At 44.7% G+C, this 21,378-nt stretch overlaps 1 protein-coding gene across 1 annotated transcript in view; it reads left to right on the top strand.

The window, feature by feature from the left end:
* LOC119979345 (ectonucleoside triphosphate diphosphohydrolase 4-like) overlaps window positions 1–19,874 on the top strand; it is an 84,300-nt gene extending 64,426 nt beyond the window's left edge. Inside the window, exons 9-13 of the mRNA XM_038821444.1 lie at window positions 1,590–1,756; window positions 3,197–3,521; window positions 6,194–6,279; window positions 15,619–15,780; window positions 16,944–19,874. Of these exons, the coding sequence (XP_038677372.1) occupies window positions 1,590–1,756; window positions 3,197–3,521; window positions 6,194–6,279; window positions 15,619–15,780; window positions 16,944–17,151 (948 nt within the window). The 3' untranslated portion in view covers window positions 17,152–19,874. The remainder of the gene's footprint in view (window positions 1–1,589; window positions 1,757–3,196; window positions 3,522–6,193; window positions 6,280–15,618; window positions 15,781–16,943) is intronic.
* Window positions 19,875–21,378: the final 1,504 nt, after the last annotated feature.

The following is a 21,378-nucleotide window of genomic DNA, read 5'->3' as shown; positions in this document are numbered from 1 at the left end:
ATCTGAGGGAAGATTGAAACTGGTGTCTACAATCATGCCACAAGTTGGGTCCCTTGCCAACACCTCCATTCCTCGCCCTTGTAACTGGCTTGACGAAGAATCAGCCACTTTGGGCTAAGTTTGCCTCTAATACGTGTGGCGCAGTGGTTAACACTACTGCCTCACGATGCCGAGGACCCAGGTTCGATCCCGGCCCTGGGTCACAGTTCGTGTGGAGTTTGCACGTTCTCCCCGTGTTTGTGTGGGCCTCGCCTTCACAACCCAAAGATGTGCAGACTTGATGGATTGGCCACGCTAAGTTGCCCCTTAACTGGGAGGAAAAAAGAATTGGGTACTCCAAATTTATTTAAGAAAAAGTTTTCCTTTAATTACAAGGACTGCAGTGTACATATTTGTTGTTGGCAAGTTACAGCAGAACAAAATTTGCAGCCTGTTGGGCGAAAGGGATGTTGTTTGTAACGGCTCTTGCCAGATGTGATAAGAACTACTGCTTGAGCTGTTGGAGCTAATGGTCCTTCTGTGTTGTTTTGAACCGTCTGTCTGTAGATAACAGTATTCCAATTCAAGGTTCTGTCCAGGGTCAGACTTGAGTGTTGGCCGAATGTATTAAACACAAACTGACGAGGGAACAATGGGGGAGGGAAACATTGCTAATGTAGGTTACATGGTCACACAGCTGACACTGTATATTAAACTGGTCAAATTCCTGTGGCATTACTCACTGGTTGTGCAATCTCCAGATGAAGCAGGGCTGAAAGATGTCCTAGGGCATGGAGATTTAATTCGAGCCTCATGTTAAAGTCAGACATTCTGTCCTTGTTCTTCTGTAATGCTTTAATTTTGTTTATTTGGTGCTTTTCATGACTTCAGGAGTTCCCAAAGTGCCATTCTGTCTGATGAAGTGCGGTCTCTGTTGTGATATTATAATTAAATGGCAAAATGTTCAGCAGTTCAGGAAGCAACCAGTGGAACTGGTAAGAGTGCGGACTAGGAATAGAGCTGATTGGAGGATGCAAAAATGAGGCACCACAATGCCACCTTTGGCAGGAGGGTAACATTACAGCATAACAAGTTTACATAGGGACTTTTCAGTATAAATGTAAACACCGTATAAATGTAAACACAGGAATTCATAGCGGACGTGTTGATAAAATTTATGGGTAGATTTTCTAATGTTTTAGGAACTGAACTTTTTTTTAAAAAGAAGAATTTCAGCTTTGAGACCCTTTTAAAACGAGTAGTAATCCAATCAGAACATGGCGCCACCTTTGCTCTGAGCTTCAGCTTGGGGACTGACTGACTGCTGACGTTAGATGAAGGATTGAAAAATCGTTCCGTTCCAGCACTGACGGATTTCATCTCTCGGAATGCGGTTCATCCAAAAAAACATAAAAACACAAAAATTGGATTTTCACTTTGACTTTTTTTCTAAGGAAGGATAGGGGATTATTTCTGAGGGTCTTGTTTCGATAGCCTAAGGAGGAGGACAAGTACTGAAGAGATTGTTTCTGTTTGCATCTTCCACAATGTATTCATTTAACTTTTTGTTCAAATGCCACCCTGACTAAGCTGTAGGTTTATCATTGCAGGAAGAAGCTGCTAAAGGTTTATTGGCTGAATTCAACCTCGGCTGTGACTTGCATCATACTGAGCACATGTACAGGGTCTATGTAACTACCTTCCTGGGATTTGGTGGGAATTACGCACGGCAACGTTACGAAGATATCATTGCTAATAACACCACTACTGCAAATAGGTATGTTGCATACCATAGGGCGGCGGTTTACTGTCAGAAACCCAAAATTGGACAGCAAGCATACTGAATATGGCAGTGGCTCAACATGCAGATGGCGAGGGCTTGGGCTATTTGACATCAACTGGGATATGATTGGTAGGATATCAATGGCTTCAGTGCCCCAAATTAGGAAGCAGGAGTCCCATCGAGTTCCTGCTCCTGATTCCTATCCAGCATTTCTTGTTTTAAATGCACGCAAATGACCATTGGGTGATGCAAGATGGAAGAATTGAAACATTTCTCCATTCCAAGCACTGACGGATTTCACCTCTGGGAACAGTTCTTAAAAAAAAATTTATTTATAAATTTAGAGTACCCAATTCATTTTTTCCAATTAAGGGTCAATTTAGCGTGGCCAATCCACCTGGCCTGCACATCTTCGGGTTGTGGGGGCGAAACCCACACAGACACGGGGGGGAATGTGCAAACTCCACACGGACAGTGACCCAGAGCCGGGATCGAATGTGGGACCTCGGCGCCGTGAGGCAGAGTGCTAACCACCATGCTGCCCCTCTGAGAACACAGTTCATCCAAAAATGTAAAAGGGGGATTTATTTGTTTCTTTTGACTCATTTTTCTTTTGTATGGAAGGAGAGGGGATTATTTTGGAGGGTTTTGTTTTGGTGACATGGGGAGGAGGACAAGTATTCAAGAGATTGATTCCGTGTGTGCACCGTCAGCAATATATTCACTCCACCCGTTGCAGTGAAGTGGTCACTGTTCATGCTCACACATAATGGCGGGTGCAGCAGAGGACAGCCTTGAAGCTGCACGAAGCGCAGAAAATTGGGGGGGGCGGGGTGGGAAATGGCCAGATTTCATAGAAACTGGTGAAAAACTCCATTGAGGGGTAACACGGTGGCGCAGTGGATAGCACTGCTGCCTCACGGCGCCAAGGTCCCAGGTTCGATCCCGGCTCTGGTATAGAAAGAACCACGCTCACAGAGCAAAACATTATTTCAGACGTGGTTCCCAAGGAATATTGTTCACATGAACTAAACCACAGAGAGCACTTCCCACCCCTCCCAATTCAGCACCATTCATTATATGTATTCTATCTGCCCCACCCTTCTTTTCCCCGTGCTTTCCCACATATTTCCGATAGTCATTTTTCACTGGTACTCTTAAGGAAGCAACTTTTACACATACCAGTCATCATTAAAGTTTTGACGGCTTGTATGTATTAATGGTTACCCACATGTCATCAGGACAAGCTAAGTACATATAAATTGATTTCAAAAATCAAGTTAGAAACAAAACAGTGTATAAATACAACACTGAAATTTAGATGGGTGATATTTTTGAGATACAATTTAAATGGAACAAATGACAGGGGAAGGAAAGTCTGTTTAACTCACTGGATTTATATTTGGAATATAAAATGGACACTTTATTTTGCAGATTACTTGGCCACCATAGGGGTGCGAGTAAAGAGAGCCCCTACCTCGACCCTTGCTTGTCTGTTGAAACAACTGACGCTATTCAGAAGGGTGAACAGACGCTGTTCTTGAAAGGAAGCGGGAACTTTGACGAGTGTTGCAAGCAAATCAAACCATTCTTGAACAAGGGGAAGGAGGCCAACACATCCCTCAATGAAGTTTATCAGTCACCCATTGACTTCTATAACAGTGAATTCTATGGATTCTCTGAGTTTTATTACTGTACTGAAGATGTGCTGCGCATGGGAGGTCAATATGATGGTGTTAAGTACAAAAAAGCAGCCCAGGTATGGAAATCCAGTGCTTCTCTTACATTGTCTAAAAATTATTTTATAAAATCTAACATACATATCGCATGTACAGCTCCGAGAGGCTATTGTTTTAAATTATTTTACGGGATGTGAGCATCACTGGCTCGGCCAGCATTTATTGCCAATCCTTAATTGCCCTTGAGAAAGGTGGTGGTGAGCTGCCTTCTTGAACCGACGCTGTCCATGAGGTGTAGGTACACCCACAGTGCTGTTAGGGAGGGAGTTCCAAGACTTTGACCCAGTGACAGTGAGGGAACGGTTGTATTGTTCCAAGTGTGAGGATGGAGTGTGACTTGGAGGGAAACATGCAGGTAATGGCGTTCACATGCATCCCCTGTCCTTGTCCTTCTCGATGGCAGTGGTTGCCAGTTTGGGAAGTGTTGTCGAAGGAGCCTTGATGAGTTGCAGCTGTGTATCTTGTCTACGATGCACACTGCTGGTACCTGTGCGTCAACGGTGCAGGGAGTGCCTAAGGTAGTGGATGGGGTGCCAGTCAAGGACGGGCTTTAAGAGGTGAGTTACTCATTGCATAATTCACAGCCTCTGACCTGCTGTTGTAGCCACATTGCGGCTAGTCCAGTTAAGTTCCTGGTCAATGGTAACCCCCAGCATGTTAATAGTGGCCGATTCAGCGATGGTAATGCCATTGAATGTCAAGAGACAGTGGTTAGTTTCCTTCCTGATGGAATTGGTCATTGCCTGGCTATTGTGTGGTGTGGATATTACTTGTCACTCAGCGGCCCAAGCCTGAATGTTGGCCAGGTCTTGATGCATTTGGACTGGACTGCTTCAGTCTCTGAGGAATCATAAATGGTGCTGGACATTATGCAATAATCCGTGAAAATTCCACTTCTGCCCTTTGTTGGAAAGAAGGTCATTGGGTCTAAATGGGTCTTCTATCACCCCCCCCCCCGGGGTCATCTAATCTTATCCCCCCCCCCCCCCCCCCCCCTCCGCCCCCGGTCATCTAATCTTCTCAGCATAACCTACTATTCTTTTCTCCCTTATGTGCTTATCCCCTTTAATGCACCAATGCTTTTCACCTCAACTGCTCCTTGTGTAGAGTTCCACATTCCTCTTGAACAGAAGTGGGTAACACTTCATAGATAGGAGAGGTTATTTGAGACATTTTCATTCATCTATCCAGAAAGGTGCTGCCATGTATTTTTCTTCCTGCCCCTGGTCTCTCTCTCCCTGCCATTATGGTATTCACTGATTCAATGGTTATTGTTGCTTCGCTGCCTCCTTGAAATCCGTTACCGTTTCGATGATATCGGAACACTAAATTTTCATTTCATGAATTTAAATAGTTGTCATCTTTTATTGCTCTTGTCGTAGTTTAGCTTGAGGCAATGTTCCAGGCCTGCCTTTCGCTATGCCCTTTAACGGACATATTATTGAAACAGTTCCCAGGCTATCCCAAAGTGTTTTACAGCCGATGGAACAGTTTCTGATGCAGAATATGATTACACAGGCAGTAAAGGGATGAATGACCAGACCCAGACCATCTGTCTTTGTTGTGGTTGGCTGGGGGAGGAATGTTGGCCAGCAATTTGGGAGACATCCAGAGTTTTACCAGTGAATTGGGAGTTTACCATCTTGCATACCTCTCCAGGATGACTTCTCAGTCACCTTTTTCTCAATCTAAGAAGCCCCATTTCCTCTGATGGTTAGAGGCCTTTACTGAGTTATCCACGAGTCTTAAGTGTCTATATTGGTGACTTGAACTGGACAGAGTACATGAGAAGTGCTTGGACTAAAGCCGTTTGAATATAACTTTCTCTGACTAATGTTGCAGTTTTCTGCGCTATTTACCTTGTTGTTCACTTCTTAACAGTGATTGTCTAGTCTGCTAAAACGGCACAGTCTTTCAACTTTATCCAACTCGCATATACTCGCATTTGCATTACAGATCACTGCAGCAACTCGAGGTTAAAAGTTTTTTCTGCTCTTAGTTGGTTTCGGAATGGAATCTTCATTGTCTCAAACATAGCATTAGTAATCTTCTTCTTCAGCGATCACTCGCTAACGAGAAGGTGTGAAAGAAAAGATGACTTCTTTAAAAGTATCTTATTAATTTGGTCAGACGATTTTCCCCTGATTTTTTTTTTTAACCAGTAATTTCTGAAGTATCTCCCACACGTGGCCGAACTGCAGTCTATCTCGGGAGAGTTTACAAAGACAGAGGGAGAAATTACCAAGCTTCAGCCAAACTCACACGATAATCAAGGACATTGATGGCAACTGCAGAAAACCCTCAACACCTGCTTCAGGATAGAGTCTTCTCAAATTGCTTGTCCTCCACCCCGAGCATCTTTCCACATAGACTAACCTGTGGTGATAGGAAGGGGACAGTGTGCACAGTTGTTAGTATGTCAGTCGATCAGAGATACAGCGTCAGGTTGAAAACAAAAGGCGGTAAATATGAGGCTGGCACCAAAAGGCAGTTCCAAATTTGACATTTGAGAACAGCAGGGAATAGTAAAGCAACAATTAGAAATTGCCATTGCACCTGCAAACATATCAAAAATACCATATTGAATGTATAGTCGTGCATTATCATCTATGCAAACCTGATGGCAAGTTTTTGTGGTAACCAAAAGCCTTTAAAATTAATTTTATTTCGCCCAACTGTGTTTTTTTTTAAGGATTACTGTGCTACCAAATGGATAACGTTAAAAGAGCGGTTTGATCTCAATCTGTTTTCATCCCACGCTGACCTTCACAGATTGAAGTAAGTGCCAAAGACTTATCTTAATGGCGCAGAAGGTTGAGCAGAACCACATAAATCTCTGCCCAAGTAAACTTTCAAGGACGAAAAGGAATACAAGTGAATTCAAGCTTTGAACCCACATGGGAAGGAGGCAGTGTTAGATCTGGTTACCAAATCGAGATGGGATGCATCGCACAATGCTAAGGGAGGCTACACACAACCTCATATCATCCCAAATGTATATTTGGTGCTCAAATTTCTCAAGGGAAATTTGGGATGACTAAAAGTCTCATCGACAATTGGTCCAGACCAACTGCCCTGTATTGTCTCTTACAGCACCTCCGTTCAAGTAGGAGACAACACTGTAGGTCTGACCCAACTGACCCTTTAGGAGCCATAAGACAGCATGCAATTAGTTACCACTTACAGAGCTATGGCTGATCAGGAGCAGTCAGCACGGATTTGTAAAGGATAACCTGTACTTGACTAATGATTGATTTTTTTGAACAAATTGGTGGGAATGCGATAGATGTTGTACATGTAGCAACTCCGGATGTTTGTGATGAAGTGACCCATAAGAGATTTGATGCAAAAATGAAGACGTGGTATGAAATTAAAATTGAAATGAAATGAAAATCACTTCTTGTCACGAGTAGGCTTCAATTAAGTTACTGAGAAGTCCCTCGTCGCCACATTCCGGCGCCTGTTCAGGGAGGCTGGTACGGGAATTGAACCGTGCTGCTGTCCTGCTTTGGTCTGCTTTAAAAGCCAGCAATTTAGCCCAGTGTTGTAAACCATGAAGGGGAATGTAGTCAGATGGTTAAGGAACAGAGAGCACACATTCGGGGGGGGGGGGGGGGGGGGGGGGGGGGGGTAGGGGAGTGGGTGTTTTTGAGAATGGTATTTGTCATGCCCCGAGAGTTTGCGCTGTATCTTTGTTTTCAATTTAAACTGATGATTTTAGCATAATTACATGGAGGAATTATACCTGGCGTTGCCAATGATGCCAGTTTAGAGGATATGGTAAATTGTGAGGGGGATTTCAAAGGATATGGCGTCATTAGCAGAATGCTCAGAAAGGCTGCAGATGCAGAACAAAGAAAAGTACAGCACAGGAACACGCCCTTCGGCCCTCCAAGCCTGTGCCGACCATGCTGCCCGTCTAAACTAAAATCTTCTACACTTCCTAGGTCCGTATCCCTCTATTCCCATCCTATTCATGTATTTGTCAAGAAAGGATAATGCAGAGAGTCATGGGAGTGTACCTTTAAGAGAGGTTTTTGCCTTATCACATGTTTCAGTGATGTCATTGTGTGGGTGGAGCTGGGCTGTGGCTCTGTGAGCTGTTTTTAATTTCACTTTCAGTTTTGACTGCTGTAAACTCAGACAGGATAAAGAAGTGTTTTGGCCTGTCTCTCCCTAATTTCATTTTAAATATTTGTTTCAGTTAAAAAAAACACATTGATTATAGCTACCTGCTGTTTTGGTAATTTAAAATATATAGTTTGCTTTCCAGAATGGTTTAAACCTGCTGATGAGACGGGGTCAGAATCTCCAGGAAAGCCAGTCTTATTCAAGTGAGAATGCAGAGTGCTGAGCCACACCCTTGAAAAGGGTTTTTGGTTTATGGGATTTAGTTTTTGATTTGGAACAGTTAAGGGGAATTCATTAAGTGTTATACATAGATTACTGTATCCAACAAATTCAACAAAATTATAGGTCAGGTGAACTCCATAATGTACTTTGGAGTTTTTAAACCCTGGCCCACAACAAAACAGAAGTGAAATAATTGTTTACAGGGATAGGAACTGTGAAATATTATATATATTCTAACTATGAGATTACATCCAGAGCTTCTGATTAACTGAACTATAAAAACAAGTGGAAAAGATCATAAGGTAAATGAGAGTCTGGGTTTTACATTAAGAAGCCATCAGACATTGAAAAAAAGGCAAATGATATTGAACTTGTACATGTTATTGGATAGACAATAATTGGAGCATTGAAGTCACAGGAAAGGTACCATGAAGATTCACTGCTATTGTACCAGTCATTAGGATCATTAAAATGTGAAAGCAGAGTTAAAACAGATTATTTTCTTTCTGAAAGTGATTAAGGGAGGATTTAATTGAGATTTTCAAAACGATGGAACATTTTGAGAGAAAGTAGAGAGTAAACTGTGCTGCATTTTACATGGCTCCCCTGCCCCTCCTCCCCCCATCTAAACAGTTTTGATGGGAGGGAGGATGGTGCTGCCTGAAGCAATTTAATGCTGGGAGCTGTGTTAGTTGTTTTAAGGCGACACTTCTGCCCTTATCTCGAGAGGAAGTCGCACCTTAAGAGACCTGCCAGCCAATCAGTTTGACCAGCGACTCCAGTCCCAGCAACGCCAGCCAGGAGCGGTGGTCAGGGCTGGAACTACAGGAAGTCCCGTCACTCCAAGGAGCTCAGGTGTAAGTCTAGGGTCCGAGGTCTCAGTGGTGAGGGCAGGGGGTGGGTTCAGTAAGGGGGGGGGGGGGGGGGGGGGCATTATCTTGGACCTAAGGGACCCTCCGTCTACAACTTGCCGAGAACCAGCAGGCAACGGTCGTGTGTGCCTACGCCGCAACCCATGATGTCAATGATGAGTCTAAAGAAGGCTTCTACTGGATGCCATACTCTCCAACATTCCTAAGGAAGATAATGTCATCCTCCTTGGGGACTTCAATACCTGGGTTGGAAAGGATTCCCAACTCTGGAAAGGAACCATCGGAAAGGAAGTAGTTGGAAATTGCAACGAACGGGGTTCTCCTGCTCACCAAATACACGAAACACCAGCTTGTCATCACTAACACACTGTTCCGCCAAAACGACAAGTTCAAGACTTCCTGGAGACATCAGCGATCAAAGCGCTGCCACATGATCGATTTTTGTCATTGTCCAATCCCGAGACCAAAAGGAGGCCCTCATCACCAAAGCAATGACCAGTGCAGATGTCCGTTCGACAGACCTCCGGCCCATCCACTCTCAGGGTGCCTGGCACTGCCCTGCCCTGTCACTGACAACCTGGGAGGGGGGGGGGGGGGGGGGGGCTCCAATGGCCTCCGAGCCCCTGGCGTGTTTATCACGACTGGTTTCCAATTTTGAAAAGCAGTGGTGATTCCCTCCGGCCTCTCTTTGCGCTGGTGGGAGCTGCGATTCCCGGGAGCCGGGAGACTCCAGCTTCGAATGGCTGAGCGTGTTTAGATAAGTCTTTAAACTCCTGCCCGGTCAGATCATGTCGGGTACCGCGGGCCTGGGTGAATTGGAATTTAGGGATTCCTCTGCCATTCTTTGGGAATAGCGGGAGGTGTGTCGGGCGCTGCGGGGGGGGAGGGGGGGGGATGGAATCGCACCCCCTAGCAGTTTCCATTTTGACATTTTCAATTGACTCCCAGCTTCAACTACCTTTTAGGTCGTTCCATATTTCCAGTACCCCTTGTGTGAGGAAGTGCCTCCTGATAAAACCCTCGGAACGGCATGGCTCTCATTTTAAGGTTACACCTGGTTCTGCACAGTCCTACATGCTTGTTCAAAAAAGAAAATAAAAATTGTAATTTCTTCAAGCAGAGCAATGGCATGTGTAACCTACGCTAAGCTGTGTGAGACCATATCCCATGGCTGGTATCCAACTTTAAAAAAATATAAATTCAGAGTACCAAATTCATTTCATTTTCCAATTGAGGGGCAATTTAGCATGGCCAATCCACCTACCCTGCACATGTTTGGATTGTGGGGGTGAGGCCCACACAGACACGGGAAGAACGTTCAAACTCCACAATGACAGTGACCCGGTCTGGGTTCGAACCTGTATCCTCAATACAGTGAGGCAGCAGTGCTAACCACTGTGCCACCTGGTGTCCAACTTCAATGGTTTTGTATCACAAAGTACTTACAATAGAGAAACAAGCCATTCAGCCCATCTAGAACCTGCTCTAACTCTTCTTCATTGAACTACAACCTATCAATCTATTCCTTTCTTCCTCGTCGGCTTATCTAGCTTCCCCTTAAATGCATCTACCCTGTTTTCCTCAACCCATAGCCCTGTGTTAGCAACTTCCACATTCCAAACCGCTTTCTCGATAAGGACACTTCTCATGAATTATTTAGTGGATTTGTTAGTAATCGCCATATATTTTTGTTCCTAGCTCTGTTCTCACCTACAAATGAAAGTATCATCTCTGCTTCTACACAATCAAATCCTTTCATAATCTTTTTTTTTTTTTTGTTTTTTTTTATAAATTTAGAGTACCCAATTATTTTTTCCAATTAAGGGGCAATTTAGAATGGCCAATCTACCTATCCTGCACATCTTTGGGTTGTGGGGGTGAAACCCACGCAGACACGGGGAGAACGTGCAAACTCCTCACGGACAGTGACCCAGGGCCAGGATTCGAACCCGGGTCCTCAGCGCCGTAGGCAGCAATGCTAACCACTGTGCCACCGTGCTGCCCTCCCTTTCATAATCTTGAAGATTTCTATCAATCTGTTCCCCATTTCCCCCCCCCCCCCCCCAGAGTTATGAGCCCCAGCCTGTTCAATCTTTCCTGAATGTCAGTTCTGGGATCAATGCCATCATTAACTAGCTGATCTTGAATGGAGGCAACTACATTTATGCTATCAAGGAGAGACGATTTAGAGCGGTCTCTTGTTTCTGTTTAAGCATGAGGCTACAATTATACAGATACTTTCACATAGACACAAAGGGCAGATAAACAATCCCCCTGCACTTAGGTACAGGAATCAGGCTAACAATCTAACTCCCGTCCATGCTCTCTCTTAATGGAAAAGGTTGTAGGAGAAGAACTTCTCTCCTGCTGTTCCAGAATGCATGTGCAGGGCTCCTTTGCAGCTAAGGTCAAGAGAACAATCTGTAACAAAGTGTAGTCATCAGTTTAACTTGGGCCCGCTATTTGAGAATTGCATAATGAATGTAGTAATCTCTGTATTTAAATAATACATGATCAGACTATGTTTTTTTTAAATAAATTTAGAGTACCCAATTATTTTTTTCAATTAAGGGCCAATTTTAGTGTGGTGGATTGGCCGTGATAAATTGCCCTTAGGGTCCAAATTGCCCTTAGTGTTAGGTGGGGTTACTGGGTTGCGGGGTTATGGGGATAGGGTGGAGGTATGGGCTTGGGTAGGGTGCTCTTTCCAAGAGCCGGTGCAGACTCGATGGGCCGAATGGCCTCCTTCTGCACTGTAAATTCTATGAACTATGAGCAATCCACCTAGCTTGCACATTTTTGGATTGTGGGGGTGAAACCCACTCAAACACGGGGAGAATGTGCAAACTCCACACGGACAGTGACCCAGGGCCGGGATTCGAACCCGGGTCCTCAGCGCCGTAGGCAGCAATGCTAACCACTGTGCCACCGTGCTGCCCTTGATCAGACTATGTTAAGCAAATGCAGGCAAATGAACACTAGATGGCCTCACAGCAGGACCTATATAAATGTTTTCCCGCTCTTAGAGGAGTGTGTGTCAGGACTGCAGAGAGAACAGACGTGAGAAAGCTAGAGAGAAGTTATTAGTTATCATAGTTTTACATCAAGTTATTTAATTGTTAATATTCTCCAGTTGTTTATTTATTTTACCAGTTTAGTAAAAAGAACTCGAGATTAGTTTATGTTGCTCAATAAATCATTACTGGAAGATTACGGCTATCGTTTAACAACTCAGTTTGTTTTAAGAGAGTAATAAATATATTACATATATACTAATATAACAGTGAACGGCCTGACCATGCGGTGACTGTAATGTAACATCATTAGCTGCATACAGTGCAACTACACAGAGGCTCTCACAGGCTCTGGACAAGGTGACCATTCAATCGTGCACTAGCCTCCTGGGAAGGTCCTGGCTTCTTCCTTTTATCCTCAGACTGTGGACTTGTTCTCCTGAATGTTTGTATAGCCCCTGCCTTGCGTATGCTGCACCAGTAAAATAAGCTGGTTCTTTGTGGGAGGTTCGAGGACCGATTTTATTAATTTGCTGGTTTTTTTTGAGAAGCGCATTGTATTTTTTTCAGCCAAATCAGCCGTGAATTAACAGCTAACTCTCCAAACTGATGGAAGGGTGATGGTTTGGGTCCAAAATTCTCCAAACCGAATCCCTGATCTCAGCCAGCCTGCTGTAACTCTCACTGTTGCGGGGGCTGTTATTTTGATGTGACTTGAAACTGAAGTCTTGTCTGCCTGATTAGTTTAGAAGGTCCCCAGGCACTCCATCCAGTGTCCTAGCCAACTTCCGCTCTCAATCAGTATACACTGCAATGGTGAGTCATCTAATGGCTGCTGGCACTGAATCGCTGCCACATCTCCCAAGATTGCAAGTCACTGCCCTGTGTTGTAGAAGTGCCTTGAAGTGATTTAACAAGCGATAAGGCTCGACATGGGCTGAATGCTCTGCTTTTGTGCAGTAACCATCTACACAGGAGATTAAGATGAAACTTGATGACTCATTTGCAGAGCGACATTGCTGCAGCATTTGTTTCTTTGCTAGAGCGTTCTGTTCTAATTGATGCAATCAGATAGATGGCAGGAAATAACAATTATTAACTGAATGGAATATTTTGAAGTTTGCACGGAGCAAATTGCAAGAGGAATCTTGAGTATCAAATTTAAAAAAAAAATAAAAATTATGGATCAAGGCCCCACATTTTTAGCGCCCTTATCTAAGGAGAGATATACTGGCATTGGAGGCTTTCCAGAGAAGAATCACGAGTTTGATCCCGGGTATGGGGGAATTTCCTTATGAGGAAGGGTTGAGTAGGTTGGGCCTGTATCATTGGAGCTCGGACGAATGTCAGGTGACTTTATTGAGACACATAAGATTCTCGGGGGTATTGACAGGGTCGATGCTGAGAGGTTGTTTACCCTAGGGGCGTGATTTAACAACCTCATCATGCCCGACCTGGTGGCGCAACGAGGTTGATGAATCTCGCGAGAAAGTGGTTAGCGCTGCTGCCTCACGCGTCGAGGGCCCGGGTTCGATCCCGGCCCCGGGTCACTGTCCGTGTGGAGCTTGCACGTTCTCCCGAGTCTGCGTGGTTCTCATCCCCCACAACCCTAAAAGATGTGCAGGGTAGGTGGGTTGGCCACAAGGAATTGTCCCTTAAATGGGGGGGAAAAAATGATTTAGATACTCTACATTTAAAAAAAAAAAAATCTTGCAAGAGAATCTTGGAAGATTCTTGACGCTTGAGACGTCTTGTGAGATTCATCCGGACCTCTCAAGATGTAGATTAATGTATTTAACTGACCTATACGGCTCATTTGAATATGTTTGCGCCGTATTCTCCAAGGAATTAACGACCTCACCAGCGAGACCTGAATCCGGCGTGGGACAGGCCTAATGGCTGGGAGATCACCCAGGCCTCTGGAGACCCTGAGTGATTGTGGACAGGGCAGAGCTTTCTCTTGGCACCTTGGCATTGCCAGCATGGCACCTTAGCGCTGCCGGATGGCACAGCCAGGCTGGCAAGGCCACTGCCAGGGTGGCACTGCCAAGGGTCTGGGTCTGAGTTGCACCATGCCCCTGATGAAATGAAAAAATGAAAATCGCTTATTGTCACGAGTAGGCTTCAATGAAGTTACTGTGAAAAGCCCCTAGTCGCCACATTCCGTCGCCTGTCTGGGGAGGCTGGTACGAGAATCGAACCGTGCTGCTGGCCTGCTTGGTCTGCTTTAAAAGCCAGCGATTTAGCTGAGTGAGCTAAACCAGCCCCTGATGAGGGTGGGGATGGTGAAGGGCGGGTATGAAAGGGCCTAATAAAGATTGGGCATGTGAATGGTGGGGGTCCTGATAGAGGGGGATCCAAAAGGGGAGATGGGGAGGCCTGAAAAGGGAGGGGGTCATCAGCAACCTCACAGCAGGGTAACCTCACTTAGGGGGGAGTGGGGTGGTGTGGGAGACCAACGAGTTCAACTCCCCAGTGTTGAAAAAAAATTAAGTGTGAGCTTGACCAGGTAGAACTATCCAAGGCCCTAAAAATTCCGAAGTGTGGTTGAAGATTGCTGTGGACCTCACCCAAAAAGGTGACAAGAAATGCCAAATTCACCCAAAATGACAGTGCTTTGGTTGAATCACACCCTCGGATGAGAGGGCATAATCTCAGAGTAAGGAGATGCCCATTTAGGACCGGGATGAGGAATTTCTTCTCTCGGAGGGTAGCAAACGCGTGGAATTCTTTACCGCAGAAAACAGTAGTATTTTGGTTGGCGAATGTGTTCAAGGCTGAAACCGACAATTATTTAAGCTGCAAGGGAATTAAGGGTTATGGGGATAAGGTGGGAAGTGGAGTTGAGGATTATCACATATGATTAGTCATGATCTCATTGAATGGCAGAGCAAACTCAATGGGCTGAATGGCATACTGCTGCTCCTATGTCTTATGGTCCACCAAGGTTAGAAAGAGAGGGAGGGGAGCTGAGATTAATCAAATCGTCGTAGACACCAAACTTCTTTTTAAAGGAAGAATTTGCACTTACATTGCACCCTCCACAGCCTTAGTATGTTTCAAACGCTGCAGAGCTAATGAAGCACAGTAGAATCCCCACAGTGCAGAAGGAGACCTTTGGCCCATTGAGTCTGCACTGACCCTTTGGAAGAGCACCCCACCCAGGACTACTCCCCCGTCCTATCCCCCGCAACCCCACCTAACCTTTCGGGCAATTTAGCATTCACCCAACCCATACATCTTTGGATCGTGGGAGGAAACCGGAGCACCCGGAGGAAACCCACGCAGACACGGGGAGAACGTGCAGACTCCGCAAAGTCACCCAAGGCCAAAATTGAACCCAGGTCCCTGGATCTGTGAGGCAGCAGTCCTAACCACTGTGCCTCCGTGCCACATCTTTGAAGTGTAGTCACTGTTGTTCCTTAAACAGACCGTACAATAGATTGTGAAGTTCAATAATTACAAGTGGGACAGTGGAGATAATTAGACAAATAAAATGATCAGCTTGTCACACCTAGTGTTGAGAGCATTACAGTCCATTTGTCTGTTGTTTCTTGAGGCATTGGAATTCCTTCTAAACCCCTCTCGCCTCCTTGGGAAACTCCTTAAACCCTATCTCTTTGATCAAGCCTTTACTCACCTGTTCTCAATATTTCCTTGCGTGTCAAACTCTGCTTGATAGCACTTTTGTGATAAAAAAAACCACATATCTTCTTACTGAATCATGGTATGTTTTACTCCACTAAAGCCACAGCATCAATGCAAATGTTGTTTGGAGGGTGGTGGTGGGGGGGGGGGGGGGGGGGGGGGGTGGGAGGGAGGGCGCGGTGTGCAGCTTATTATGGCATTTCATTGTCTGTCCTTCTCTAACCTTCCAGATATCAGTGTTTTAAGTCTGCATGGTTGCATGAGGTATTGCACAGTGGTTTTAACTTTCCAACCAACTATTCCAACCTGAAGACAGCCCAACTCGTCTACGACAAGGAAGTACAATGGACGCTGGGAGCAATTCTTTATAAAACTCGTTTTCTACCTCTTAGGTATGTGGCCTCATTGCATCAACAAAATAATGAAGGGTGAAACTCAGCGTGGCTTTGAGAAGCCTGAATTTGGGAATTGCAATGCTATTGTGCGCATGCTGTACCGTTAAGGGCTGGGGTTTGCAGTAAAAATAACATGGGGGCGAGTGACTTTCACTATTTTGTACATAAAAATCAAACAGCAACTTCCGGTGACCGTGCATATGCTATTAACTGTGTAAATCAGGACCTTTGTGTCCCAAGGTATCATGCACTTTCAAAAAACAGCATGAGATTCACCATTGAAATACAGTGAAGTTACTGCACTTAATCTCTTAGATGCAGACTAAACTCGCCAGCAAATGTTGGACTTGTCCATTCAGTGGAAGTTCCCTTTTAACGCCAAGCAACCTCTCTGGCACTGAAAGTTACATTTTGCAAGCATGGAGTCTCAATCCCCTAAATTTTAATAATTATTGGAGATTTTGAAGAGCCTTTTTGTTTGATTTATATTTATATCGGTTTCTAATGCAATTTTTCTTTCCCTCTCTTTATTTTGTTTTCTGACACTAATTTGACATTGAATTCACTATTCCAACAGACATTCACTGGTTCACATTCTGCTCTGCTCATTAATGATTCTTCAGTCTGATTCATTAAGGCGTTACAATTGCTTGCCTTGTTGGCCAAGGTCCCAGGTGCCCAATGAGATGCTGCGGTTAAGAGGCCACTGTGCTGTATGGGCAGTTGTCAGGTAGAAACCTACAATGCTAGAGCCTAGTGAAAGGTCTGTGGGCAATTGTAACTTTATAAGGAATGGCTGCTGGCAACATCTGGCCCATTATGCATCGCTGTATCCTTGGGATAATAATTTTGATTAGCAAACTGACGGAGCAAACCTCCTGCCGCATGGAGAACCTATTCACTTTTAATCTCTAACCTTGCATGTCCCTTCTCTTGTTCTCTCTTTTTTCCTCGCCCATCCTCTGATGCCCTCTTTTCCAGCTCCCCTTCTCTGTCGTTCCCCCTCTTCCCGCTCATCCTCTTTGCTTGTCTTCCCTTCTCTCTCTCTCGTTGTGCTGAATGTTGCAGGGCAAAGGAAAAACGTACAATATTCTTTCGCGGGGAAAAAAAAATAACTTTGTTTTTTCTTCCCCTCCCACCCGACCATTCCCCAATGACAGGGATCTCCAGCGGGAATCCGGCAAAGCAAATCATTCCAGCTGGCTGCGGGTCTCTTTCGTCTACAACCACTACCTGTTCTTTGCCTGTTTCTTTGTGGTCCTGTTGGCCATCGTCTTGTACATCCTGCGGCTCCGCCGGATTCACAGGAGGGCACAGCAGGAGCTGCTGTGGTTGGAGGAGGGCGAATTGACAATTGAGGGACCTTGACTTGCAACACAGTGAGAGGCGGGGGAGACAGTGCTCGAATCCTCACTGATCCTTTGGGGGATAAAAATCTGCCAAACTCTTCATTTTCCAGGTTAAATTCCCATGCGGACCACAGTTTTTTTTTGGATACCTCGGTTATTTATGTTTTATCTGGAGTCTACTCCTCGCATTGCGTAACTTTGATGTTTTTGGTCCTGTTCTAACCCGCCTTGTCCCTTTCTGAAGTCCGAGCTAGTAGCAAATGCAATAATATATATTTATTTTCATGCACGCCTATGATTTTGAGGTGTTAAGTTGTACATTTGCGGTTCTGATGATTTGTATGAATCAATGCGGCTTTATTCCTGGTCTTGCCTGTACTATCCTCCAGTAATGCCAGGTGGAGATGGCAAGCCTGCTTTAGGATAATACCGACCCTTTGGGATTCCCTTCCACTGTAAGCCAAAGACCTGGGCTGAGGCTTGAACCCACAACCTTCTGACTCAGTAATTGGTGCTTCCGACTGAGCCAAGCTCACACTGCCAGAGTTCTCATTTCTAAGAGGTAATGAGGAAGCCATTTAACATGGATATAAGAGGGGAAATGGGCTGAGGTTTTCCATCGTCTGTAAGAAATTAAGCCATCGATTTGTAATTTTCACAAACGGGACTAAATTTTAGAATTGTGGAAGATGGTCCCCAAATGACCAGTAGAAACCTCTGAATCAATTAGAATCTGGCCTATTCGATCGCTCAATACAATGCTGCTATTGACCATGATGGATTTTTGATTAAGAAATGGCCTCACACAATGAAATCTGGAACCTCAGAAGGCAGGGACAATTATTAATGCTGAAACAGTGCCTTGAGTCGCAGCATAATGCAGAGCTAGGATTGTGGTAACGCGCTCTCGTCTCAGGGAATTGACACTTGCTGTTGATCCGGGCTCCGTTTCTGAGGACCCTGCGATTGGGAGCAGAACGCAAATCAAAGGCCCAGCCTTCAGCTGCCAGCTCCCGTCGCTGCCGACGGACAAGAGAGACACTGAGCAGCTCATGTTGGGGAGGAGGCGGCAGAAGATGGGGGCAGGAACTTGGACTTGCGACATCACTGCCCTGGTACAATTCCAAGTGTCACAAAACCGTCGCAGCTTGAATTATTGCCAGCTGCTCGAAATTTGAAAAAGTTCTAGCGCCCTGCATTCCTTTAAACTGTTGCCATATCATTCTTGGAAATCATTCTGGCGCACATAAGCACCAGTCTTGCAGATAGGTTATCACAGCCTGACAGAAGGGTTCTGCATTGTTTTTCATTCAATGATTTCCCTACTTCAGGCTTAAAATGTCACATCACTGAAGCTCTTGTTACTTAGAAACTTCCTGTGAAGGAATGGCAAGAGCTTTGCAGATCTAGTACTCCATTGTTTTGATTTGACCCCTGCTGCGTGTGTGGTCCAAGATAACACTGCACATTGCAGGTTGCTGTTGCCACCGAATTGTGGGTCATTTTTCTTCCCGGAATTAGGCGTTTCTTTAAGAAAAGTTACTCCTAACCGAATGACGAATACAAGTTTGTCTCTTTTTTAAAAAAGTTGGGATGTTCAAGGTACAAAGCGTTTTCTGAAACTGAATGAAGGAAAGGGACTTGTATTCACAAAACAGCTTTTGTGCCTTTGGGACATCCTAATGTGCCTTTGCTGCTTCTTTTAACCTCTGCTGAAGCTAAGACTATCTCTTCTGCTGAGAACAAACCTCCAGCCAATAGCACTTGGTAGAAAGATGAATGGCAAAGTCTGATGTTTCTCCGTGTATTCAATGTAAATATTAGGATACTGCTTAGCTACAAGTGAATCCAGTCACGTGTCTGAGGTTCCTACTCCGCCTAACTCGCACATCTACACCTATCCCAGCATCATGCAATGCTGCCCATCTTCTTGAATCTGAGACTCAATGTAAAGTCAAACAGGTGTGCTTTAGTTGGATAAACATTACATCTGCATACTCTAGAACGAGGGTAATGAAATTATTTAAAACGTAAATTGTTTTTAATATTGCATCTAAGCTGTACCAAATAACGTATTTAATAGACAAACGATGCATTTTCTTTGATTTAAAAAAATATTCATGTGATAGGAGTGTCACGGAAAGGCCAGCATTTATTGGCCAGAGTCTTGTCATTCCTCCGTGTCAACTAGATAATCCCTGTCCTCTCGGTCGATGGGACCAAGATTTAAGCACCTGCCCCCCCCCCCCCCCCCGCCAGCAGTTAAGTGGCCAAAGGCTTTGTAATATTTCATAACAGCTTCATCATAGCAACCCAATAGGGAGCAGAATTCACAGGCACCCAAAATATTTCCAGTTGATTTTCGGTCGGTTCAAAGTGTCCCTCATTTCATTTGTGAGCATGTTGCAAATTGATCAATATCCATCCAATTGCAGCGCAGGACAAAGTAATGCAAGTGACCTGGCTAACTGCAACTTAAGGCATGCGTTTCAAGTTTCCGAATTATTGCCCTACCTCTGTCGAGTCTTCAGACTGGTTGATTCCTACGTTATCTGTTCAATCACAGTCCGAGAGTGTTTATGTTCAGTTCATTGATATTCAAATCATTTCCTTTTGTTTTGTATTGATTGTTGGACCTGATTGACTGCTCAGAGTCTTTTTAATGATGTACATTTGTATAGAGTGTTGAAGGAGAAACGTGACCAAATAAAAGTTCCAGATTAACATTTGCTTATTCCACCGCAACAGGTTCTGTCTGGTTCAGTAAACATGTTCTCTTTTGGAAACTAGGGCAAGATCAAGGGGTTAGCCCCACAGTTTATAGGGAAGCTGAAAGAATTCTACATCCAACACCATCCTTCCCATGTGTCCTTGAAAGAGTTATCCAATTTAGTCCCACACCCTTGCTCTTTCCCCACAGTCCTGCATTTATTTATCCTGTTCAAGGGTACATCCACTTCCCTCTTGAAAGTTACAACGATATCAGCTTCCACTATTCTTTCAAGCTGTGCATTTTTTTTTGGATCATGATGAACTTCTTCTCTTCCCCACACTGGATCCTTTGCTAATTATCTTAATCCTGGCTTTTGACCCTCCTGTCAAAGGAGGCTGGTTTGCCTTATTTGCTCTATTAAAGCTCTTGATAAGTTTGAATGCAGCTATTCCATCTCTCCTGGACCCTCCTGTGCTCTAAGCAGAATATTCCAGGTTATCTAGTCCCCTCAACATTAACAGGCATTCGACTTGAGGGTGCCATGTTTAACCTAAACTATGGAACCTGGCAACGCATAGGTGGTGGCACGGCAGCACAGTGGTTAGCACTGTTGCTTCACAGCTCCAGGGACCCGGGTTCGATTTCCGGCTTGGGCCACTGTCTGTGCGGAGTCTGCATGCTCTCTCTGCGTCTGTGTGGGTTTCCTCCCACAAGTTCTAAATGACATGCTGTTTGATGAATTGGACATTCTGAATTCTCCCTCTGTGTACCCAAACAGGCGCCTGAGTGTGGCGACTAGGGGCTTTTCACAGTAACTTCACTGCAGTGTTAATGTAAGCCTACTTGTGACAATAATAAAGATTATTATTATATTTAGTTTATATTCAAAGAAATTGAAACATAATCTCCCAAAGTTCTTTACAGCCAATAAAGTACTTTTGGGCAGCACGGTGGCGCAGTGGCTAGCCCTGCAGCCTCACGGCGCCGAGGTCCCAGGTTTGATCCCGGCTCTGGGTCACTGTCCATGTGGAGTTTGCACATTCTCCCCGTGTTTGCGTGGGTTTCGCCCCCACAACCCAAAGATGTGCAGGCTAGGCGGATTGGCCACGCTACATTGACCCTTAATTGGAAAAAATTAATTGGGTACTCTAAAATTTTTTAAAAACAAAGTATTTTCGACACAATAACTGTTGTGATGTAGGAACCAATTTCTGCAGAGCAAGCTCCGTCAAGCAGCAGTGAGATAACCAATGTTGATTGAGGGATAAAATTAATAGCCTGGGTACTTCCCAGGTATTCTTCAAAATAGTGTCTCAGGATTTTGGTTTAACGTCAAATTGCAAAGACAGTGGGCGCAGATATTCAGACCCGTTTGATGCATGCGCAAATCCTGTTCAGCCTGCTAATCTCGCAAGAGGGCCATAACAGGATTTGCGCCAGCGAGAACATGATTTCCATTATTTTAAATAAATTTAAATGTCATGGTGGAACAGTGCTCGGCACTACTGACTCAAATGCCAGAAATTGGGTTCG

This window comes from Scyliorhinus canicula, chromosome 16, assembly GCF_902713615.1.
Source record: "Scyliorhinus canicula chromosome 16, sScyCan1.1, whole genome shotgun sequence".
Classification (NCBI taxonomy): domain Eukaryota; kingdom Metazoa; phylum Chordata; class Chondrichthyes; order Carcharhiniformes; family Scyliorhinidae; genus Scyliorhinus; species Scyliorhinus canicula.
The sequence above is the reverse complement of the archived record's forward strand: the minus strand, read 5'-3'. Positions and strand labels throughout refer to the sequence as shown.